The 20,253-nt window shown below is 60.9% G+C and overlaps 2 protein-coding genes across 2 annotated transcripts in view; one reads left to right on the forward strand and one right to left on the reverse strand.

Annotated features, from left to right (window-relative positions):
* Positions 1 to 5,010, forward strand: part of LOC138733939 (tenascin-X-like) — a 58,952-nt gene extending 53,942 nt beyond the window's left edge. Inside the window, exons 40-44 of the mRNA XM_069881459.1 lie at positions 216 to 367; positions 1,151 to 1,247; positions 1,844 to 2,005; positions 3,030 to 3,193; positions 4,234 to 5,010. Coding sequence (XP_069737560.1) covers positions 216 to 367; positions 1,151 to 1,247; positions 1,844 to 2,005; positions 3,030 to 3,193; positions 4,234 to 4,314 — 656 coding nt within the window. The 3' untranslated portion in view covers positions 4,315 to 5,010. The remainder of the gene's footprint in view (positions 1 to 215; positions 368 to 1,150; positions 1,248 to 1,843; positions 2,006 to 3,029; positions 3,194 to 4,233) is intronic.
* A 271-nt stretch (positions 5,011 to 5,281) lies between these two features.
* LOC138733935 (steroid 21-hydroxylase-like) lies at positions 5,282 to 19,919 on the reverse strand. Its single transcript, XM_069881455.1, has 10 exons — positions 19,737 to 19,919; positions 17,317 to 17,406; positions 16,331 to 16,476; positions 14,549 to 14,644; positions 14,014 to 14,121; positions 12,389 to 12,475; positions 11,441 to 11,617; positions 9,941 to 10,110; positions 7,460 to 7,563; positions 5,282 to 5,556 (listed from the first exon to the last, which is right to left on the reverse strand). The coding sequence occupies exons 1-10, from the start codon at positions 19,816 to 19,818 to the stop codon at positions 5,312 to 5,314; spliced, it is 1,305 nt and encodes a 434-aa protein (XP_069737556.1). The 5' UTR covers positions 19,819 to 19,919; the 3' UTR covers positions 5,282 to 5,311.
* Positions 19,920 to 20,253: the final 334 nt, after the last annotated feature.

Below are 20,253 nucleotides of genomic sequence, written 5' to 3' on the forward strand. Positions count from 1 at the left end.
CAATTGAGGTGCAGGATAGGGTGCTGAGCCCTGGCTGGGGGTGCAGGATGGGGGTGCATGATCTGGGGGTGCAGGATGGGTGCCGGGTGCACGGTTTGGAGTGCAAGATGGGGGTGCAGGATGGGTGCCGGGTGCAGGGTGGGTTTGCAGGATGGGGGTGCATGATCTGGGGGTGCAGGATGAGTGCCGGGTGCTGAGCACCTCCCCCCCCCCAGCCCCCCCGCGGGCTCCCCGGCCCCGGGACTGCCAGCAGGAGCGGCTGAACGGCCCCCGCCCGTCCCGCCCCGCCCGCATCTTCCCCGGGGGGGAATCGAACCCGGGGATCCGCGTCTTCTGCGACATGGACAGCGACGGGGGCGGCTGGGTGGTGAGACTGGGGGCACTGGGAGGAACTGGGAGGGGATGGGGGGGGACTGGGAGGGGCATAGGAGGGCACTGGGAGGGGATGTGGGGGACTTGGAGGGGGTGGTGGGGTACTGGGAGGGACTGGGAGGGGATAGGAGGGCACTGGGAGGGACTGGGAGGGGATGGAAGGGGATGGAAGGGCACTGGGAGGGACTGGGAGGGGATGGGAGGGTATAGAAGGGCACTGGGGAAGGCGCTGGGAGGGACTAGGGCGGAATGGGAGGGCGCTGGGAGGGACTGGGCAGGGATGGAAGGGCACTGGGAGGGACTGGGAGGGGATGGGAGGAGATGGGGGGGCACTGGGAGGGACTGGAAGGGGATAGGAGGGCACTGGGAGGGACTGGAAGGGGATAGGAGGGCACTGGGAGGGGATGGGAGGGACTTGGAGGGGGTGGTGGGGTACTGGGAGGGCACTGGGAGGGGATGGAAGGGGATGGAAGGGCACTGGGAGGGACTGGGGAGGGCGCTGGGAGGGACTGGGACGGAATGGGAGGGCACTGGGAGGGACTGGGCAGGGATGGAAGGGCACTGGGAGGGGATAGGAGGGCACTGGGTGGGAATGGAAGGGGATGGATGGGACTAGGGGTGTACTGGGAGGGGATGGGAGGGCACTGGGAGAGACCGAGAGGCACTGGGAGGGAAGAAGGAGGGACTGCGAGGAGCTGGATGGCGTTTATGGGGGGCGGGGGGAGGGCACTGGGAGGAGCTGGGAGTGAACTGGGAGACACTGGGAGGCCTCCGGCAGGTTTTCCAGCGCCGGCGTGACGGCAGCACCGATTTCTGGCGTGGGTGGGACGAGTACGAGCTCGGCTTCGGCAACGTCAGCGGCGAGTTCTGGCTCGGTGAGGGGGGACCCCAAACTGGGGACCCCAAACTGGTGTCCCAGTGCAGGGGGTTGGAGGTCCTACCTTTGAGGTTCCCAGTTTGGGGATCTTAGGGCTTTTGGGGTCTCCCAGTTTGGGGTTCCCCAGTTTGGGCTTCAAGTTTGGGGTGGTCCCAGTTTGGGGGTCCCCCAGTTTGGGCTCCAGGAGGTTTGAGGTCCCACCTTTGAGGTTCCCAGTTTGGGGTCTCCCAGAGGTTTTGGAGGTCTCCTAGTTTGGGGTTCCCCAGTTTGGGCTCCCAGTTTGGGGTGCAGGGGGTTTGAGTTCCCACCTTTGAGGCTCCCAGTTTGGGGGTCCCAAGTTTTGGGCTTCCAGTATGGGATCTCCCAGGGGTTTGGGGTTCTCCCAGTTTGGGGTTCCCCAATTTGGGCTCCCAGTTTGGGGTGCAGGCGGTTTGAGGTCCCACCTTTCAGGTTCCCAGTATAGAGGTCCCAGGATTTGGGACCCCAGTTTGGGGTATCCCAGAGGTTTGGGGGGTTCCCAGGGGTTTTGGGGTCTCCCAGTTTGGAGTCTCCCAGTATGGAGGTTCCCAGTTTGGACTCCCAGTTTGGGTGCAGGCAATGCTGCTCTGCACGCTCTGACGGCCTCGGCTCCCCACGAGCTCCGCGTCGACCTCCGCACCCCAAACTCCTCTGCCTTCGCCCAGTACCGGGACTTCGCCGTCCTTGGCCCCCAACACCAGTACCGCCTCCAACTGGGGGCCTACAGTGGCACCGCCGGTACTGGGAGGCACTGGGAGGGCACTGGGAGGCACTCGGAGGGGACTGGGAGGGACTGGGAAGGTGCTAGGGGCCTTCAGTGGGGGGGTAAGAGGGGATTTAGGGGTCTTGGGAGGGACTGGGATGGACTGGGAGGCACTGGGAGGGACTGTTATGGACTGGGAGGGGACTGGGTGGGCACTGGAGGGGACTGGGAAGGTGCTAGGGGGCTTCAATAGGGCGGCTAAGAGGGGATATAGGGGTCTTGGGGGGCACTGGGAGGCATTGGGAGGGACTGGGAGGCATTGAGAGGGGACTGGAAGACACTGGGAGGGGACTGGGAGGCACTGGGAGAGACTGGGAGGAAAGTGGGAGGAATTGTCATGGACTGGGAGGCACTGGGAGGGCAACTGTGGGGCTTCTAAAGCGCGTCAAAGGGGTAAATACGGGTCTTGGGGGGCACTGGGAGGAACTGGGATCACATTGGGAGAGACTGGGAGGAGAGTGGGAGGGACTGTTATGGACTGGGGGGCACTGGGAGGGGACTGGGAGGCACTGGGAGGGCAACTGTGGGGCTTCTAAAGGGAGTTAAGGGGTAAATACAGATCTTGGGGGGCACTGGGAGGAACTGGGATCACATTGGGAGAGACTGGGAGGTACTGGGAGAGACTGGGAGGAGAGTGGGAGGCACTGGGAAGGGACTGGGAGGCACTGGGAGGGACTGGGAGGGCAACTGTGGGTATTCTATGGGTAGTTAAGGGGGGAAATAGGGGTTTGGGGGGGCACTGGGAAGCACTGAGAGTAAACTGGGAGGCACTGGGAGGAACTGGGATCACATTGGGAGAGACTGGGAGGTATTGGGAGAGACTGGGAGGAGAGTGGGAGGCACTGGGAAGGGACTGGGAGGCACTGGGAGGGCAACTGTGGGTATTCTATGGGTAGTTAAGGGGGGAAATAGGGGTTTGGGGGGGCACTGGGAGGCACTGAGAGTAAACTGGGAGGCACTGGGAGGGACTGGGAACATCTGTGTCCCCGTGGGTTGCAGGGGACGCTCTCTCGTACCACGCCGGGAGCCCCTTCTCCACGCGCGACCACGACCTGCAGCGCCGCCCCCGGCCCTGCGCCGTCGCCTATACGGGCGCCTGGTGGTACCGCAACTGCCACTACGCCAACCTCAACGGCCGCTACGGCGTCACCACTGGCCACCAGGCATGTATAGGGGCCAGAGGGGACCTATAGGGGCCATAGGGAGCCATTGGGGTCATAGGGGACCTATAGGGGCCATAGGGAGCCATTGGGGTCATAGGGGACCTATAGAGGCCATAGGGAGCCATGGGGGTCATAGGGGACCTATAGGGGCCATAGGGAGCCATTGGGGTCATAGGGGACCTATAGGGGCCATAGGGAGCCATTGGGGTCACAGGGGACCTATAGGGGCCATAGGGAGCCATTGAAGTCATAGAGGACCTATAGGGCCCATAGGGAACCATAGGGGTGATAGCAGACCTATAGGGGCCATAGGGAGCCATTGAGGTCATAGGGGACCTATATGGGCCATAGGGTCCATAGGGAGCCATACGAGTCATGGGTGATGCTAGAGGGGCCATAGGGAGCCATTGAGGTCACAGGGGATCTATAGGGGTCATAGGCTCCATAGGGAGCCATACGAGTCATGGGTGATGCTAGAGGGGCCATAGGGAGCCATTGAGGTCACAGGGGATCTATAGGGGTCATAGGTTCCATAGGGAGCCATTGGGGTCATAGGGAATCTATAGGGGCTATGGGGAACCATAGGGGTCATAGGGGACCTATAGGGGCCATAAGGAGCCATGAAGTCCTATAGGGTCCATAAGGAGCCATTGAGGTCCTATACGGACCATAGGGAGCCATAAAGGACACAGGGGGCCTATAGCATCTATAGGGAACCATGGGTGGCCATAGGGAGCCATAGGGTGCCTATAGGGGTCTGTACTGTTGTATAGGGATCTATAAGGTCTGTAGGAGTCTGTAGGGGGTCTATAGGTGCCCATAGGGGTCTGTTGGGGTTGGTAGGGTCCATAGGGGTCTATAGAGGTCCATAGGGGTCTATAGGTGGCCATAGGGGTCTGTAGGATCTATAGGTGCCCTAAGGTGCGTGTAAGGTCTATAGGATCTACAGGTGCCTATAAGGTTCTATAGTGTTTATAGGGGTCCATAGGGGTCTATAGGGGGTCTATAGGCTCTGTAGGTGACACTGTGCTCCCCCTCAGGGCGTGCACTGGTTCCCCTGGAAGGGCTTCGAGTTCTCCATCCCCTTCACCGAGATGAAGCTGCGGCCCCAGCACGACTGAGGAATTCGGGAGCAGGAGCAGGATCCAGATCCGGAATGGGATCCCAGCATCCAGATGGGATCCAGTATCCGGAATAGGAACCAGATCCGGAACGGGACCCGGCATCCACACAATCCCATTTCCAGTATGGAATCTGGGTCTGGAATGGGATCCCAGCATCTGGAACTGGATTCCAGCATCCAGAGTGGGATCCGGATCCAGATCCCGAATAATATCCCAGCATCTGGAATGGGATCTGGATCCAGAATGGGATCCCAGCATCCGGATGGGATCCAGATCCAGAATGGGATTCTGATCCGGAATGGGATCCCAGCATCTGGAATGGGATCCAGCATCCGGAATGGGATCCAGCATCCAGAACAGGATCCCAGCATCCAGATGGGATTCTGATCTGGAATGGGATCCCAGCATCTGGAATGGGATCCAGCATCTGGAATGCGATCCCATGTCCAGAATGGGATCTGGACCCGGGTGGGATCCCAGCGGCAGCAGGAGGAGCTGGGACTCGCGGGGCGAAGCTTTTATGTGAGGGGGAGTGGGGAAGGGGAATAAAAACAGCTCTGGAATCCCCAATCCCAGCAAGCAGACCCAGGGGGAGTGGATCCTGGATCCTGGGCTGTGGGAGGAGGTGGATCCAGGGATCCCGGGACATGGGGGCACCTGGACATCCTGGGATGCAGGAGGATGCAGATCCCGGGATCCCAGGGATGCGGGAGGATGTAGATCCCAAGATCCCAGGGATGTGGGAGGATGCAGATCCTGGGATGCAGGAGCATGTGGGGTGCAGATCCCGTTCCTCTGGGATGCAGGAGGATGTGGGATGCTGATCCTGGGTTGCAGGATGATGCAGGAGGATGCAGATCTCGGGATGCTGGAGGATGCAGGATGATGCAGGATGCAGATCCTGGGATGCAGGACGAGGATGCCAGGATGCAGGATGTGGATCCCAGGATGTGGATCCCAGGATGCAGATCCCAGGAGAACCCGGGCCGAGGGGTCACGCGGGGCTGTGCCAGGGCACGAGGCGCAGGCTACAGCCCGTGGGGCGCAGGACAGTGCCCGGGGTGCCCTGCAGGCCCGGCAGCTGCCCCGGCGCGGGGGGCTCGATGCGGAATTCCCACAGGATGCGACCCAGGAACACCAGGAGCTCCGCGCGGGCCAGCGCGGCCCCCACACAGGAACGAGCCCCGCAGCCGAACGGCAGCAGCGAGCGCCGCGGGGCCTCGGGGTGCAGGAACCGCTCTGCGGGAAAACAGGGGGGACAGGTTTGGGGTCCCCTGGATTTTGGGGTCCCAAGATTTTGGCGTCCCAAGGTTTGGGGGTCCCAAGGTTTGAGGGTCCAAAGTTTCAGGGATCCAAGGTTTTGAGGTTCCAAGATTTGGTGTTCTCAGGGTTCAGGTTCCCAGGGTTTTGGGGTCCCAGGGGTATTGGGGTCCTTGGTTTTGAGGTCTGAGGTTTGGGGATCCCTTGGTTTTGGGGTCCCCAGGGTTTGGGTTTTCAAGGTTTGGGGTCCAAGATTCAGGGTCCCAGGGTTTGAGGGTCCAAGGTTTCAGGGTCCCAAGTGTTTAGGGGTCCCAGGGTTTCAGGGTCCAAGATTTTGGGGACCCCTTGGTTTCAGGGTCCCAAGGGTTTGTGGTGCCAGAGTTTGAGGGTCCAAGATTTTGGGGTCCCAGGGTTTGAGGGTCCAAGGGTTTTGGGGTCCAAGATTTTGGAGACCACTTGGTTTCAGGGTCCCAGGGGTTTTGGGGTCCCAGGGTTTGAGGGTCCAAGGGTTTTGGGGTTCAAGATTTTGGAGACCACTTGGTTTCAGGGTCCCAGGGGTTTTGGGGTCCCAGGGTTTGGGGTCCCAGGGTTTGAGGGTCCAAGAGTTTGGGGACCTCTTGGTTTTGGAGTCCCAGTGTTCAGGGTCCAAGGTCCGGGGTCCCAGGTTTGAGGTTCCAAGGTTTGGAGTCCAAGATTTTGGGGATCCCTTGCTTTCAGAGTCCCAAGGTTTTGGGGTCCCCAGGGTTTGAGGGCTCAAGGTTTTAGGGACCCCTTGGTCTCAGGGCTCCAAGGTTCTGGGGCCCCAGGTTAGAGGCTCCAAGGCTTGGGGTCCAAGATTTTGGGGACCCTTTGGTTTTGGAGTCCCAGGGTTTGAAGGTCCGAGGTTTGAGGTCCCCAGGATTTGGGGTCCCCAGGGTTTGAGGGCTGAAGATTTTGGGGACCCCTTGGTTTCATGGTTCCAAGGTTTTGGAGTCCCAAGATTTGGGGGATCCAAAGTTTTGGGGTTCCAAAGTTTTGGGGTCCCAAGGTTGGGGATCCCAGGGCTTGGGGTTCCAGGTTTTGGGGGGATACAAGGCTTGAGGGTCCAAGGATGTGAGGACTCTTTTTTTGGGGGATCCCAGGGGTTTTGGAGTCCCAGGGTTTGGGTCCAAAGTTCTGGGGGCCCCTTGTTTTTGGGGTGCCAGGATTCAGCATCCAAGGTTTGGGGGTTCCAAGGTTTGAGGTCCCAGGGTTTGGGTCCCAGTTTGGGGTAGTTTCCAGTTTGGGGGTTACTGGTTTGGTTTCCAGTTTGGGGACCACTGGTTTCAGGGTACCAGTTCAGGGTCCCAGTTTGGAGTGGTTCCCAGTTTGGGGTTCCCAGTTTGGGGTGGTTCCCAGTTTAGGGGTCACTGGTTTGGTTCCCAGTTTGAGGTCCCAGTCTGGGTCCCACTTTGAAGATCCCAGTTTGGAGTGGTTCCCAGTTTGGGGGTTACCGGTTTGGTTTCCAGTTTGGGGGTCACTGGTTTCAGGGTCAAGTTTGGGGTCCCAGTTTGGAGTGGTTCCCAGTTTGGGGGGCTTCCCAGTTTAGGGGTCACTGATTTCAGGGTCCCAGTTTGAGGATACCAGTTTGGAGTGGTTCCCAGTTTGGTGCTTACTGGTTTGGTTTCCAGTTTGGGGGTCACTGGATTCATGGTCCCAGTTTGGGGATCCCAGTTTGGAGTGATTCCCAGTTTGGGGTCCCAGTTTGTCCCAGTTTGCCCCAGTGCTTGTCAGGAAGGCACAGGGTCAGCGCCAGGCACTGGGGTCCCAGTTTGGAGTCACTGGTTTGGGGGGGGTTGTAGGTTTTGGGGTCCCAGTTTGTGATTCCAGTGGGGTCCCAGTTAGTCCCAGTTTGCCCCAGTACCTGGCAGGAAGGCGCGGGGGCAGCGCCAGACGTTGGGGTCCAGGTGGGCCGCGAGGAGGTTGGGGACCAGCACGGAGCCCGCGGGGACCGGCACCCCCGCCACGCTGCAAACTGGGGTTACTGGGAGCACTGGGATGGACTGGTGGGCACTGGGGAGGGCTACTGGGGGGAACTGGGATCAATTGGAATCGACTAGGGGGCTGCTGGGGGCTACTGGGGCCATACTGGAAGATACTGGGATTGACTGGGGGGGTACCAGGAGCTACTGGGGTCTACTGGGGCCTACTGGGATTGACTGCAGGGCTTGTGGGGGCTACTGGGATTGACTGGGGGGTATCAAGAGCTACTGGGTTCTACTGAGATTGACTGGAGAGCTTCTGGGGACTACTGGGGGGTCTACTGGGATTGACTGGGGGGCTACTGGGGCCATATTGGGGGCTACTGGGATTGCGGGGGGGGTACTGGGAGTTACTGGGATCTACTGGGATTGACTGGGCAGCTACTGAGGCCATATTGGGGGCTACTGGGATTGAGGGGGGGGTACTGGGAGCTACTGGGATCTACTTGGATTGACTAGGGGGCTTCTGGGGCCATATTGGGGGCTACTGGGATTGAGTGGGGGGCTACTGGGATTGAGTGGGGGGGTACTGGGAGCTACTGGGTTCTACTGGGATTGACTGGAGGGCTTCTGGGGTCTACTAGGGTATACTGGGATTGACTGGGTGGCTACTGGGGCTACTGGGGAGGTCTACTGGGGTCTACTGGGGCCTACTGGGATTGTCTGGGGGGCTACTGGGGCCATACTGGGGGCTACTGGGATTGAGTGAGGAGTACTAGGATCTACTGGGATTGACTGAGGGGGGCTTCTAGCGGGGCCTACTGGGGTATACTGGGATTGACATGGGGGCTGCTGGGACCATACTGGGATTTACTGGGGGCTACTGGGAGTCTCCTGGAATTGACTGAGGGGCTACTGGGGGCTACTGGTTGGGGTCTACTAGGGTATACTGGGGTCTACTGGGATTGACTGGGGGCAACTGGAGGCTCAACTGAGGTATACTGGGGCCATACTGAGATTCATTGGAGGTCATCTCTGAGCATCCTGGGGGCTACTGGTGATATACTGGGGTATACTGGGATTGCCTGGAGATCTACTGGGATCAAATGGGATTGACTGTGGGACTACTGGGGTCATACTGGGATTAGCTAGGGTCATACTGGGACTGACTGGTGGGCTACTGGGGCCTTAGTGGGACTGACTCGGGGGCTACTGGAGTGTACTGGGACCATACTGGGGGATACTGGGAGCATACTAGGACTGACAGGGGGTACTGGGAGCTATTGGGGTATACTGGGGCCATGCTGGGCTATACTGGAGGCTTACTGGGGCCATACTGGGGCTGACTGGGGTGCTACTGGGGTCGTACTGGGGGTCTACTGGGGTTTACTGGGGTCATGCTGGGAATATGCAGTGGTTCCCACTGGTCTATACTGGTTTCTGCTGGTTCTTTCCAGTCCATACTCGTCTAAAATGGTCTGTACTGGTTCATACTGGTCTGTACTCATCTAAACTGGTCTATACTGGTCCATTTAATCTAAACTGGTCCAAAACAGACTGGTGCAGAGTGCTGCAGCCTAATGTCCACTGGTTCCCACTGGTCTATACTGGTTTCTGCTCATTCCTAGTTGTCCATACTGGTCTAGACTGGTCCATATTGGTCTGTACTGGTTCATATTGGTCTGTACTCATCTAAACTGGGCTATACTGGTCCGTACTACTCCATACTGGTCTACACTGGTCCAAAACAGATTGGTGCACAGTGCTGCAGCCTGATGCCCAGAGGTTCGTCCTGGGCTACACTGGTTCCTGCTGGTTCATTCTAGTCCATACTCATCTAAACTGGTCTATACTGGTCCATACTGGCCTGTACTCATCTACACTGGTCTAGACTGGTCCATACTGGCCTGTACTCATCTAAACTGGTCTATACAGGTCCATACTGGCCTGCACTCATCTAAACTGGTCTATACAGGTCCATACTGGCCTGCACTCACCTACACTGGGCTAGACTGGTCCATACTGGCCTGTACTCATCTACACTGGTCTAGACTGGTCCATACTGGCCTGTACTCATCTAAACTGGTCTAGACTGGTCCATACTGGTCTGTACGCATCTAAACTGGGCTATACTGGTCCATACTCGTCCAAACTGGTCCAAAACACATTGATGCCCAGAGGTTTCTCCTGGTCTACACTGGTTCCTGGTAGTCCATACTGGTCTATACTGGTCCATACTGGTCTGTTCTCATCTAAACTGCGCACTACTGGTCCATACTGGTCTACACTGATCCAAAATAGATTGGTGCACAGTGCTGCAGCCTGATGCCCAGAGGTTCCTCCTGGTCTACACTGGTTCCTGCTGGTTCCTGGTAGTCCGTACTGGTCTGTACTGGTCCGTACTGGTCCATACTGGTCCGTACCTGGTGTGGCGCAGGGTGCAGTGGGGCAGGGCGAGCGGGGCGGGCGGCCGCAGGCGCAGGGTCTCGTTGAGGGTGGCGAGGAGCAGCGGGAGCCGCGCGGCGTCCCCGGGCTCGGGAGTCCCCGTGGGGCCCAGCTCGCGCCACAGCTCGTCCCGCAGCCGCCTCTGCAGCTGGGACACGGGGACACGCGTGTCACATGGGGGTCACACGGGGGACATGGGGACACGGGGCTTACACGGGGGACACGGGGACACGAGGACACGGGGGTCACACGGGGGACACGGGGACATAGGGACACGCGTGTCACACGCCCAGCACAGGTGTCACACCAGGAGGGGACACAGGGGACACACAAGGACACGGGGGACGTGTGTCACACAGGGGACACGGGGACATGGAGGTCAAATGGGGACACAGTGACATGGAAGGGGACACGTGTGTCACACAAGGGACATGTGTGGGGACAAGGGAGGGAACATGGAGACATGTGGAGAGGGGACACAGGTGTCACACAGGGGACACAGGGACACGGATGTCACACAGGGGACATGGATGGGGACATGGGATGGGACAGAGGTGTCACACGGGGGACACAGGGGACATGGGTGGGGACATGGGGACATGTTGGGAGGGGACATGTGTGGGGATGTGACACATTGGGACACAGGTGGATTTGGGGACATGCATGGGGATGTAGGGACACATAGAGGAGGAGACACAGGGACCCTCATGGGGACTTGGGGACATGGGAGCCCCTGGGGACACACATGGGGAGGGGAGACAAGGGACACGTGTGGTGACAGGGGTGGGGACTTTGGGACACGTGTGGGGACGGGACACGTGTCACACAGGGGACAGGGGAGAGGACATTGGGACACCTGTGGGGGTGTGGGGACACATATGGAGCTTGGGGACATGTGTTGGGAGGGGACACGTGTCATACAGGGGACACGAGTGGGGACATGCATGGCATATGTCACATATGGAAGGGACACAGGTGGGGACAAAGGACATGGAGGGGGACATGGGGACATGAGTGGGGAGGGGACATGTGTCACATAGCAGACACAGGAGGGGACACAGTGACACATGTGGGGAGACACACACATGGGGTCCTGGGGACATGGGAGCCTATGGGGACACGCGTAGGGACGGGACACACGTGGGGACATGGGTGTCACATAGGGAACCCAAGTGGGGACCTGTGTGGGGAGGGGACACGTGTGTCACACAGGGGGTGCATGTGGGGACACAGGGACACGTGTGTCACACAGGGGACACAGTGGGGACATGGGGACACAGTGGGGAGAGGACGTGTGTCACACAGGGGACACAGTGGGGACATGGGGACACGTATGGGGAGGGGACAGGTGTGTCACACAGGAGACAGGGAAGGGGACACAGGCCACACGTGGGGAGGGGACACATGTGTCACACAGGGGACACGCGTGGGGACACGGGGACACACACAGGGAGGGGACGCCCCTGTCCCCGTGTCACCTCGGGGCGGTGGGCGAGCAGGACGAGCGCCCAGGCCAGCGCGGCCGCCGTGGTCTCGGTGCCCCCGAGGAAGAGGTCAACGAGCGCCATGTGCAGGCGGGCGGGGGGCAGAGCCGTGGGGCGCCCCCCAACCTCGGGGGCGGCGGGGGGCAGCGGGGACCCCTCGGGGTGCAGGGCCTGCAGGGAGAAACACCCATAGCCAGCCCTGACCCATAGCGACCCACAGCGACCCATAGAGACCCATAGAGACCACAGGGACCCATAGAGACCCATAGAGACCACAGGGACCCATAGAGACCCATAGAGACCACAGAGACCATAGGGACCCATAGAGACCCACAGAGACCCATAAAGACCACGGAGATCCATAGGGACCCACAGAGACCCATAGGGACCATAGGGACCCACAGAGACCCATAGGGACCACAGAGACCCATAGGGACCATAGGGACCCATAGAGACCCATAGGGACCACAGAGACCCATAGGGACCATAGGGACCCATAGAGACCCATAGGAACCACAGAGACCCATAGGGACCCATAGGGACCCATAGAGACCACAGAGACCCATAGGGACCCATAGAGACCCACAGAGACCCATGGAGACCACAAGGACCCATAGGGACCTATAGTGACCACAGAGACCCATAGGGACCCACAGGGACCTATAGAGACCATAGAGACCCATACGGACCCATAGAGACCCATAGATACCCAAAGGGGCCCATAGAGACCACAGAGATCCATAGGGACCCACAGCCCCCCTCCCAGCCCCACATCCTCACCCCCAGCCCCACAGATCCCCCTCTCCCCAACCCCACAGAACACCTATAATCCCCCTCCCCCGGTCTCATAGCACCCCCCCCGGTCCCCTATAGACCCTATAGAACATGCTCCCAGGCCCACAGCCTCCCCTCCCTGGCCCCACAACCCCGTCCCACACGGACCCGGTACCGGCTGAGCTGTTTCTCCACGAAGCTGTCGCGGTGCTGGATCAGGCGCTGGAGCTCCCGCAGCCCCGGGTGAGGCAGGACCTATGGACCTTATAGACCCTATAGACCCCTACAGACCCTATGGACCCAATAGGTTCTACAGGGCACCCCTTTGCCCCATAGAGAGCCATAGGGACCCATTGGGACCCATAGGCACCATACAGATGATACAGACCATAGAGAACAATGGAAACCATAAGGATCCATAGGAGACCCTTAGAGACCTCATAGAGACCCCATAGAGACCCACGGACACCCACAGAGACCCACAGAGACCAATAGAGACCATACGGACCCATAGGGACCCATAGAGACCAATAGAGACCATAGAAACCCATAGAGACCCACAGAGACCCATAGAGACCATAGGGACCCATAGAGACCCCATAGAGACCACAGAGACCCATAGAGACCCATGAGACCCATAGAGACCATAGGGACCCATAGAGACCTGATAGAGACCCCATAGAGATCCCATAGAGTCCGATATGGACCACAGGGACCCGTAGAGACCCACAGGGAACATAAAGACCACAGAGACCCATAGAGACCATAGGATCAATACAGACCCATAGGGACCCATAGAGACCATGGAGACCCCATAGAGACCCACAGAGAGCACAGAGACCCATAGAGACCCCATAGAGACCCACAGAGACTCATAGAGACTCCATAGAGACCTATAGAGACCCATAGAGACTCATAGAGACCCCATAGAGAACACAGAGACCCATAGAGACCACAGAGACCCCATAGAGACCACATAGAGACCCATAGAGACCCCATAGACCCATAGAGACCCCATAGAGACCCACAGAGATTCATAGAGACCCCATAGAGACCCATAGAGACCAAAGAGACCCCATAGAGACCCCACAGAGACCCATAGAGACCACAGAGACCCCATAGAGATCCACAGAGACTCATAGAGACCCCATAGAGACCACAGAGACTCCATAGAGACCCCACAGAGACCCATAGAGACCACAGAGACTCCATAGAGACCCCATAGAGACCCTATAGAGACCCATAGAGACCACAGAGACCCCATAGAGACCACATAGAGACCCATAGAGACCACAGAGACCCATAGAGACCCCATAGAGACCCACAGAGATTCATAGAGACCCCATAGAGACCCATAGAGACCAAAGAGACCCCATAGAGACCCCACAGAGACCCCATAGAGACCACAGAGACCCCATAGAGACCCACAGAGACTCATAGAGACTCCATAGAGACCACAGAGACTCCATAGAGACCCCACAGAGACCCATAGAGAACACAGAGACTCCATAGAGACCCCATAGAGACCCATAGAGACCACAGAGACCCCAGAGACTCCATAGAGACCCCATAGAGACCCACAGAGAGCACAGAGACCCATAGAGACCCCATAGAGACCACAGAGACCCCATAGAGACCCATAGAGGCCCCATAGAGACCCATAGAGACCAATAGAGACCATACGGACCCATAGAGACCCACAGAGACCCACAGAGACCCACAGAGACTCATAGAGACCCATAGAGACCCATAGCGACCCATAGCGACCCATAGCACCCCTGCCCCACACTGACCCTCAGGAGGGGACACACATCTAGGGCGCGGACGCTCGCTCTGCCCCACACGTCGAGCAGCTCCACCAGGCACCGCGCGAAGGCCCGCACCTCAGGCTCGGGGGGCAGCTATGGGGCAGTGGGGCGCTATGGGGCAAGGGGAGAACCCCACACCCAACCTACCCCATAGCCCCCCAGCCCCACCCCACAGCACCTCAACCCATCCTAAATCTGCCCCTTAGCACCCAAACCTCCCCCACAGCACCCAGAACGGCCCCATGGCACCCCCAAACCCTGCCCCATAGAACCCCAAAACCCCCATCCCTGACCCATAGATTCCCAAAACCTACCCATAGCCCCCCAACCCACCCCATAGCCCCCTAACCCCTCCCAAAGCTGCCCCATAGCCCCCCCAAATCTGCCCCATAGCACCCCAAACCCCAGCCCTAGCACCCCAGAACCCCATCCCTGCCCCATGGCTCCCCCAAACCCCTCCAAACCCTGCCCCATAGGCCCCCCACAGCCCTCCCCCTGGTTTTGAGGTCGCCCCCCCTACCAGGTCCCCAAAAAGGAGGCGCCCAATGGTGCTGCAGGTGTGAAAGGAGAAAACCTCAAAGGGGTCCAGGGGGGTCCCCCCATAGGAACGCAGCTCCTGGGGGGGAAGAGGGGGGACATTTGGGGTTCCCATGGGGGTTTGGGGGTAGCTATAGGGGAGGGGGTAAGGTTCCATGGGGGCTTGGTGGGGTCCAAGGGGGTTTTGGGGTCCCTAAGGGGGTTCAAGGGGTGTTTTGGGGAGCCCTAGGGGGAAATGAGGGGGACTTGGGATCCCAAATGGGTTTGGGGGTGGTCCCTAAGGGGTTTTGGGGGGGTTGGGGGGAAATGAGGGGGGTTTATGGTCCCCAACAGGACTTTAGGGGGGGTCCAAGGGGGTTTGAGCGCTATGGGGAAGGTTCTGGGGCTCTATGGGGCAGGTTTGGTCAGTACAGGGCAGGTTTGGGGCACAGTGGGGCAAGTTTGGGTCGTTCTGGGGCAGCTGTGGGTTGCTATAGGGCAGGTTTGGTTGCTCTGGGGCAGTCGCGGGTCTCTATGGGGCAGCAGGGGGTCTCTGTGGGCAGCAGGGGGTCACTGCAGGGGCAGGTTTGGGTCTCTATGGGGCAGCCAGGGGGTCTCTATGGGGCAGCAGAGGGTCTCTATGGGGTAAATTTGGGTCACTCTGGGGCAGCTGGGGGGTCTCTATGGGGCAGCCGGAGATCTCTGTGTGCCAGCAGGGGCTCCCTATGGGGCAGCAGGGGGTCTCTATGGGGCAGGTTTGGTCTTTGTGGGGCAGCAGGGGGTCTCTGTGGGACAGCAGGGGGCCTCTATGGGGCAGCCGGGGGTCTCTATAGGGCAGCAGGGGGTCTCTGTGCGGCAGCTGGGGGTCTCTATGGGGCAGCAGGGGATCTCTATGGGGCAGCAGGGGGTCCTATGGGGTAGCAGGGGTCGCTATGGGGCAGCTGGGGGCCTCTATGGGGCAGCAGGGGGTTTCTGTGGGGCAGCCGGGGGTCTCTATGGGTCAGCAGGGGTCGCTATGGGGCACCTGGGGGTCTCTATGGGGCAGCCGGGCGTCTCTGTGGGGCAGCAGGATTCACTATGGGGAAGCTGGGGGTCGCTATGGGGCAGGTTTGGTCTTTGTGGGGCAGCAGGGGGTCTCTATGGGGCAGCCGGGGGTCGCTATGGGGCAGCTGGGGGTCTCTATGGGGCAGCTGGGGGTCGCTATGGGGCAGCAGGGGGTCACTGTGGGGTAGCTGGGGGTCTCTATGGGGCAGCAGGGGATCTCTATGGGGCAGCAGGGGGTCTCTGTGGGGCAGCAGGGGGTCCTATGGGGTAGCAGGGGTCGCTATGGGGCAGCAGGAGGTCGCTATGGGGCAGCTGGGGGCCTCTATGGGGCAGCAGGGGGTTTCTGTGGGGCAGCCGGGGGTCTCTATGGGTCAGCAGGGGTCGCTATGGGGCAGCTGGGGGTCTCTGTGGGGCAGCCGGGCATCTCTGTGGGGCAGCAGGGTTCACTATGGGGAAGCTGGGGGTCGCTATGGGGCAGCCGGGGGTCGCTATGGGGCAGCAGGTGGGCTCAGTGGGGCAGCAGGGGGGCTCAGTGGGGCAGCAGGGGGTCGCTATGGGGCTGCTGGGGGGCTCTGTGGGGCAGCAGGGGGTCTCTATGGGGCAGCCGGGGGTCTCTATGGGGCAGCAGGGGGTCTCTATGGGGCAGCCGGGGGTCGCTATGGGGCAGCAGGGGGTCTCTATGGGGCAGCCGGGGGTCTCTATGGGGCAGCAGGGGGTCTCTATGGGTCTCGGCGGGCCTCACCGCCGCCAGCGCCGCCGCCTGCCCCCGCAGCGCCCCCTGCAGCCCCGGCCCCGCCAGCGCCGCCCTCGCCGCCCCGCGCTGCGCCCGCCACGCCCGGCAGGGGGCGCCCAGAGCCAGGTCCTGCCCCCCGAGGGACACCAGGGACCCTGCGGACACACGGACCCTGCGCACCACGGACAGACACACGGACACGCGGGGACCACGGGGACCCACAGGGACCCATAGGGACCCCATAGAGACCCATAGAGACCACAGAGACCCCATAGAGACCACAGAGACCCATAGAGACCCCATAGAGACCACAGAGACCCACAGAGACCCATAGAGACCCACAGAGACTCATAGAGACCCCATAGAGACCCATAGAGACCCATAGAGACCACAGAGACCCCATAGAGACCCCATAGAGGCCACATTGAGGCCCCATAGAGACCCACAGAGACTCATAGAGACCCCACAGAGACCCATAGAAACCCACAGAGACTCATAGACACCCCATAGAGACCCCACAGAGACCCAGAGAGACCCCATAGAGACTCATAGAGACCCCATAGAGACCCCAGAGACCCATAGAGACCCCACAGAGACCCCAGAGACCCCATAGAGACCCACAGAGACTCATAGAGACCCCATAGGGACCCCATAGAGACCCACAGAGACCCATAGAGACCCCACAGAGACCCATAGAGACCCATAGAGACCACAGAGACCCCATAGAGGCCCATAGAGGCCCTATAGAGATCCACAGAGACTCATAGAGACCCTATAGAGACCCCATAGAGACCACAGAGATCCCATAGAGACCCACAGAGACTCATAGAGACCCCATAGAGACCCCTAGAGACTCATAGAGATCCCATAGAGACCCATAGAGACCCCCGAGCCCCACAGATCCTCCCCAGCCCCATAGATCCCCCAGCCCCATAGAGACCCCCGAGCCCCACAGATCCACCCCAGCCCCACAGATCCCCCCCTGCCCCACTGACCGAGGTAACTTGGGGGGCGCCCCATCCAGGCCCCCCAGTCCCGCGCCAGCGCCTCCCGGATGGGCCCGGCCGCGCCCAGCACCAGCACCTCTGGGGGGGGGAGACACCCCGAAATGAGGGCGGGACCCCCAAAAAAACCCATCCCCCACAAACACCCCAAAATCCACAAAAACCAGGATGCTGAAACTGGGGACCCCAAAAAAACAGGGACCCCCAAAAAACAGGGACTCCCAAGACCCCCAAGCTGGTGACCCCAAAAACGTAAAACTGGGGATCCACAGACCCCCCACCAAAACGGGGGACTCCAAACCTCCCCAGCCTCCCAAAAAACTGAGGACCCCAAAAGCAGGGGACCCCCTAATGGGGGGGACCCCAAAAACCTCTAAAATCCCCCAAATCAGGGACAGCAAAATGGGGGGCAACCCCAAAACCAGAGGGGTCAGGATTGGGGGTGCAGGGGGGTCAGGTTTGGGGGTGCAAGGGTCTCAGATTTGGGGTGCAGAGGGGTCAGGATTGGGGGTTCAATGGGCTCAGGTTTAGGGGTTCAGAAGCTCAGGTTTGGGGTTCAGAGGCTCAGGATTGGGGGTGCAGAGGGGTCAGGATTGGGGTTCAAGGGGGTCAGGTTTGGGATTCGGGGGAATCACGTGTGGGGGTGCAGGGGGGTCAGATTTCGGGGTTCAGGGGCTGAGGTTTGAGGGTCCAGGGGGGTCAGAATAGGGAGTTCAAGGGGTCAGGTTTGGGGTTCTGAGGGAGTCAGGATCGGGGTTTGGGGGGGTCAGATTTGGGGGTTCAGGGACTCAGGTTTCAAGGTGCAGGGGGGACAGGATTGAGGGGTCAGGGGTGAAGGTGCAGGGGGGCCAGATTTGGGGGTTCAGGGGGTCATTTTGGGGGTGCAGAGGGGTTAGGATTGGGGGTTCAGGGGGGTCAGGTTTGGAGGTGCAGGGGAGTCAGGTTTGGGGGTTCGGAGGGGTCAGATTTGTGGGTTCAGGAGGGTCAACTTTGGGGGTGCAAGGGGGTCATTTGGGGGATTCAGGGGCTCAGGTTTTGGGGGGACAGGATTGGAGGGTTCTGGGAGGTCAGGTGTGGGGGTGCAGGGGGGGCAGGATTGGAGGGTTCTGGGGCTCCGGTTTGGGGGTTCGGGGGCTCAGGTTTGGGGGATTCAGGGGGGTTATGATTGGGGGGTTCAGGGGGGTCATTTTAGGGGTTCAGGGGCTCAGGTTTGAGGGTTCGGGGGTCAGGATAGGGGGGTTCAGTGGGGTCAGGTTTCGGGGTGCAGGGGGGTCAGATTTGAGGGTTCAGGGGGGTCATTTTGTAGGCTCGGGGGTCAGGATTGGGGGGTACATGGTGGTCCGGTTAAGGGGTTCAGGGGCTCTGGTGCGGGGTGCAGGGGGGTCAGATTTGAGGGTTCAGGGGCTCAGGTTTCGGGGTGCAGGGGGATCAGGATAGGGGGGTTCAGGGGCTCAGGTTTCGGGGTGCAGGGGGTCAGGATGGGGGGGTCCAGGGGTTCAGGTTTTGGGGTGCAGGGGGGTCAGGATAGGGGGGTTCAGGGGCTCAGGTTTCGGGGTGCAGGGGGGTCAGGATAGGGGGGTCCAGGGGCTCAGGTTTCGGGGTGCAGGGGGGTCAGGATAGGGGGGTTGAGGGGTTCAGGTTTCGGGGTGCAGGGGTGTCAGCATAGGGGGTTTCAGGGGCTCAGGTTTGAGGGTTTGGGGGTCAGGATAGGGGGGTTCAGTGGGGTCAGGTTTCGGGGTGCAGGGGGTCAGGATGGGGGGGTCCAGGGGTTCAGGTTTTGGGGTGCAGGGGGGTCAGGAGAGGGGGGTTCAGGGGCTCAGGTTTCGGGGGGCAGGAGGGTCAGGATAGGGGGGTTCAGGGGCTCAGGTTTTGGGGTGCAGGGGGGTCAGGATAGGGGGGTTCAGGGGCTCAGGTTTCGGGGTGCAGGGGGGCAGGATAGGGGGGTTCAGGGGCTCAGGTTTCGGGGTGCAGGGGGTCAGGATGGGGGGGTCCAGGGGTTCAGGTTTTGGGGTGCAGGGGGGTCAGGATACGGGGGTTCAGGGGCTCAGGTTTCGGGTGCAGGGGGGGCAGGATAGGGGGGTTCAGGGGCTCAGGTTTCGGGGTGCAGGGGGGTCAGGATAGGGGGGTTCAGGGGCTCAAGTTTCGGGGGGCAGGGGTGTCAGGATAGGGGGGTTCAGGGGGTCAGGATAGGGGGGTTGAGGGGCTCAGGTTTCGGGGTGCAGGGGGGGTCAGGATGGGGGGTTCAGGGCTCAGGTTTCGGGGTTCAGAGGGGTCAGGATGGGGGTTGAGGGGCTCAGGTTTCGGGGTGCAGGGGGGTCAGGATAGGGAGGTTCAGAGGGTCAGGATAGGGGGGTTCAGAGGGGTCATTTGGGGGTGTGGCCTCGAGTTGGGGTGCCCCCCCCAGCACTCACCTCGCCCCCCCATGCGCATGCGCAGGACGGGCCCGCGGCGGCGCGCGAGGCGCTCGAGGTGCAGCGCCCCCCCCCGGTGCATCAGGTGAAGCGCCGACACCCGCGGGACCCGCCCCTTCTCCGCGCCGGCCAATGGCGGCGCGGCTGGGACCGAGGCCACGCCCCCTCCCCGCCCCTCAGCCAACCCGCACGCGCCCCGCGCCGAGGCCCCGCCCCCTTCCCCGCCTCCCCCGCGCCGCTCAGCCAACCCGCGCAGCCCCCGCCGGGCGGCCCCGCCCACCGCCGCCCACAAGCCCCGCCCCCCGCCCGCCCCAGCCAATCCGCGCAGCGCGCGCCACGCCGCCCGCAGAGCCCCGCCCACCGCCGCCCACAAGCCCCGCCCACCGCCGCCCGCCTCGGCCAATCCCAGCGCGGCGACCCCCGCGGAGGCCACGCCCCCCTCGCCCAGGCCACGCCCCCCCGGCACCGCCGCCATTGCCCTGGGTTATGGCGGGAAACCAGGGGCCGCCTTTATAAG

This window comes from Phaenicophaeus curvirostris, unplaced genomic scaffold, assembly GCF_032191515.1.
Source record: "Phaenicophaeus curvirostris isolate KB17595 unplaced genomic scaffold, BPBGC_Pcur_1.0 scaffold_48, whole genome shotgun sequence".
NCBI classification, from domain to species: domain Eukaryota; kingdom Metazoa; phylum Chordata; class Aves; order Cuculiformes; family Cuculidae; genus Phaenicophaeus; species Phaenicophaeus curvirostris.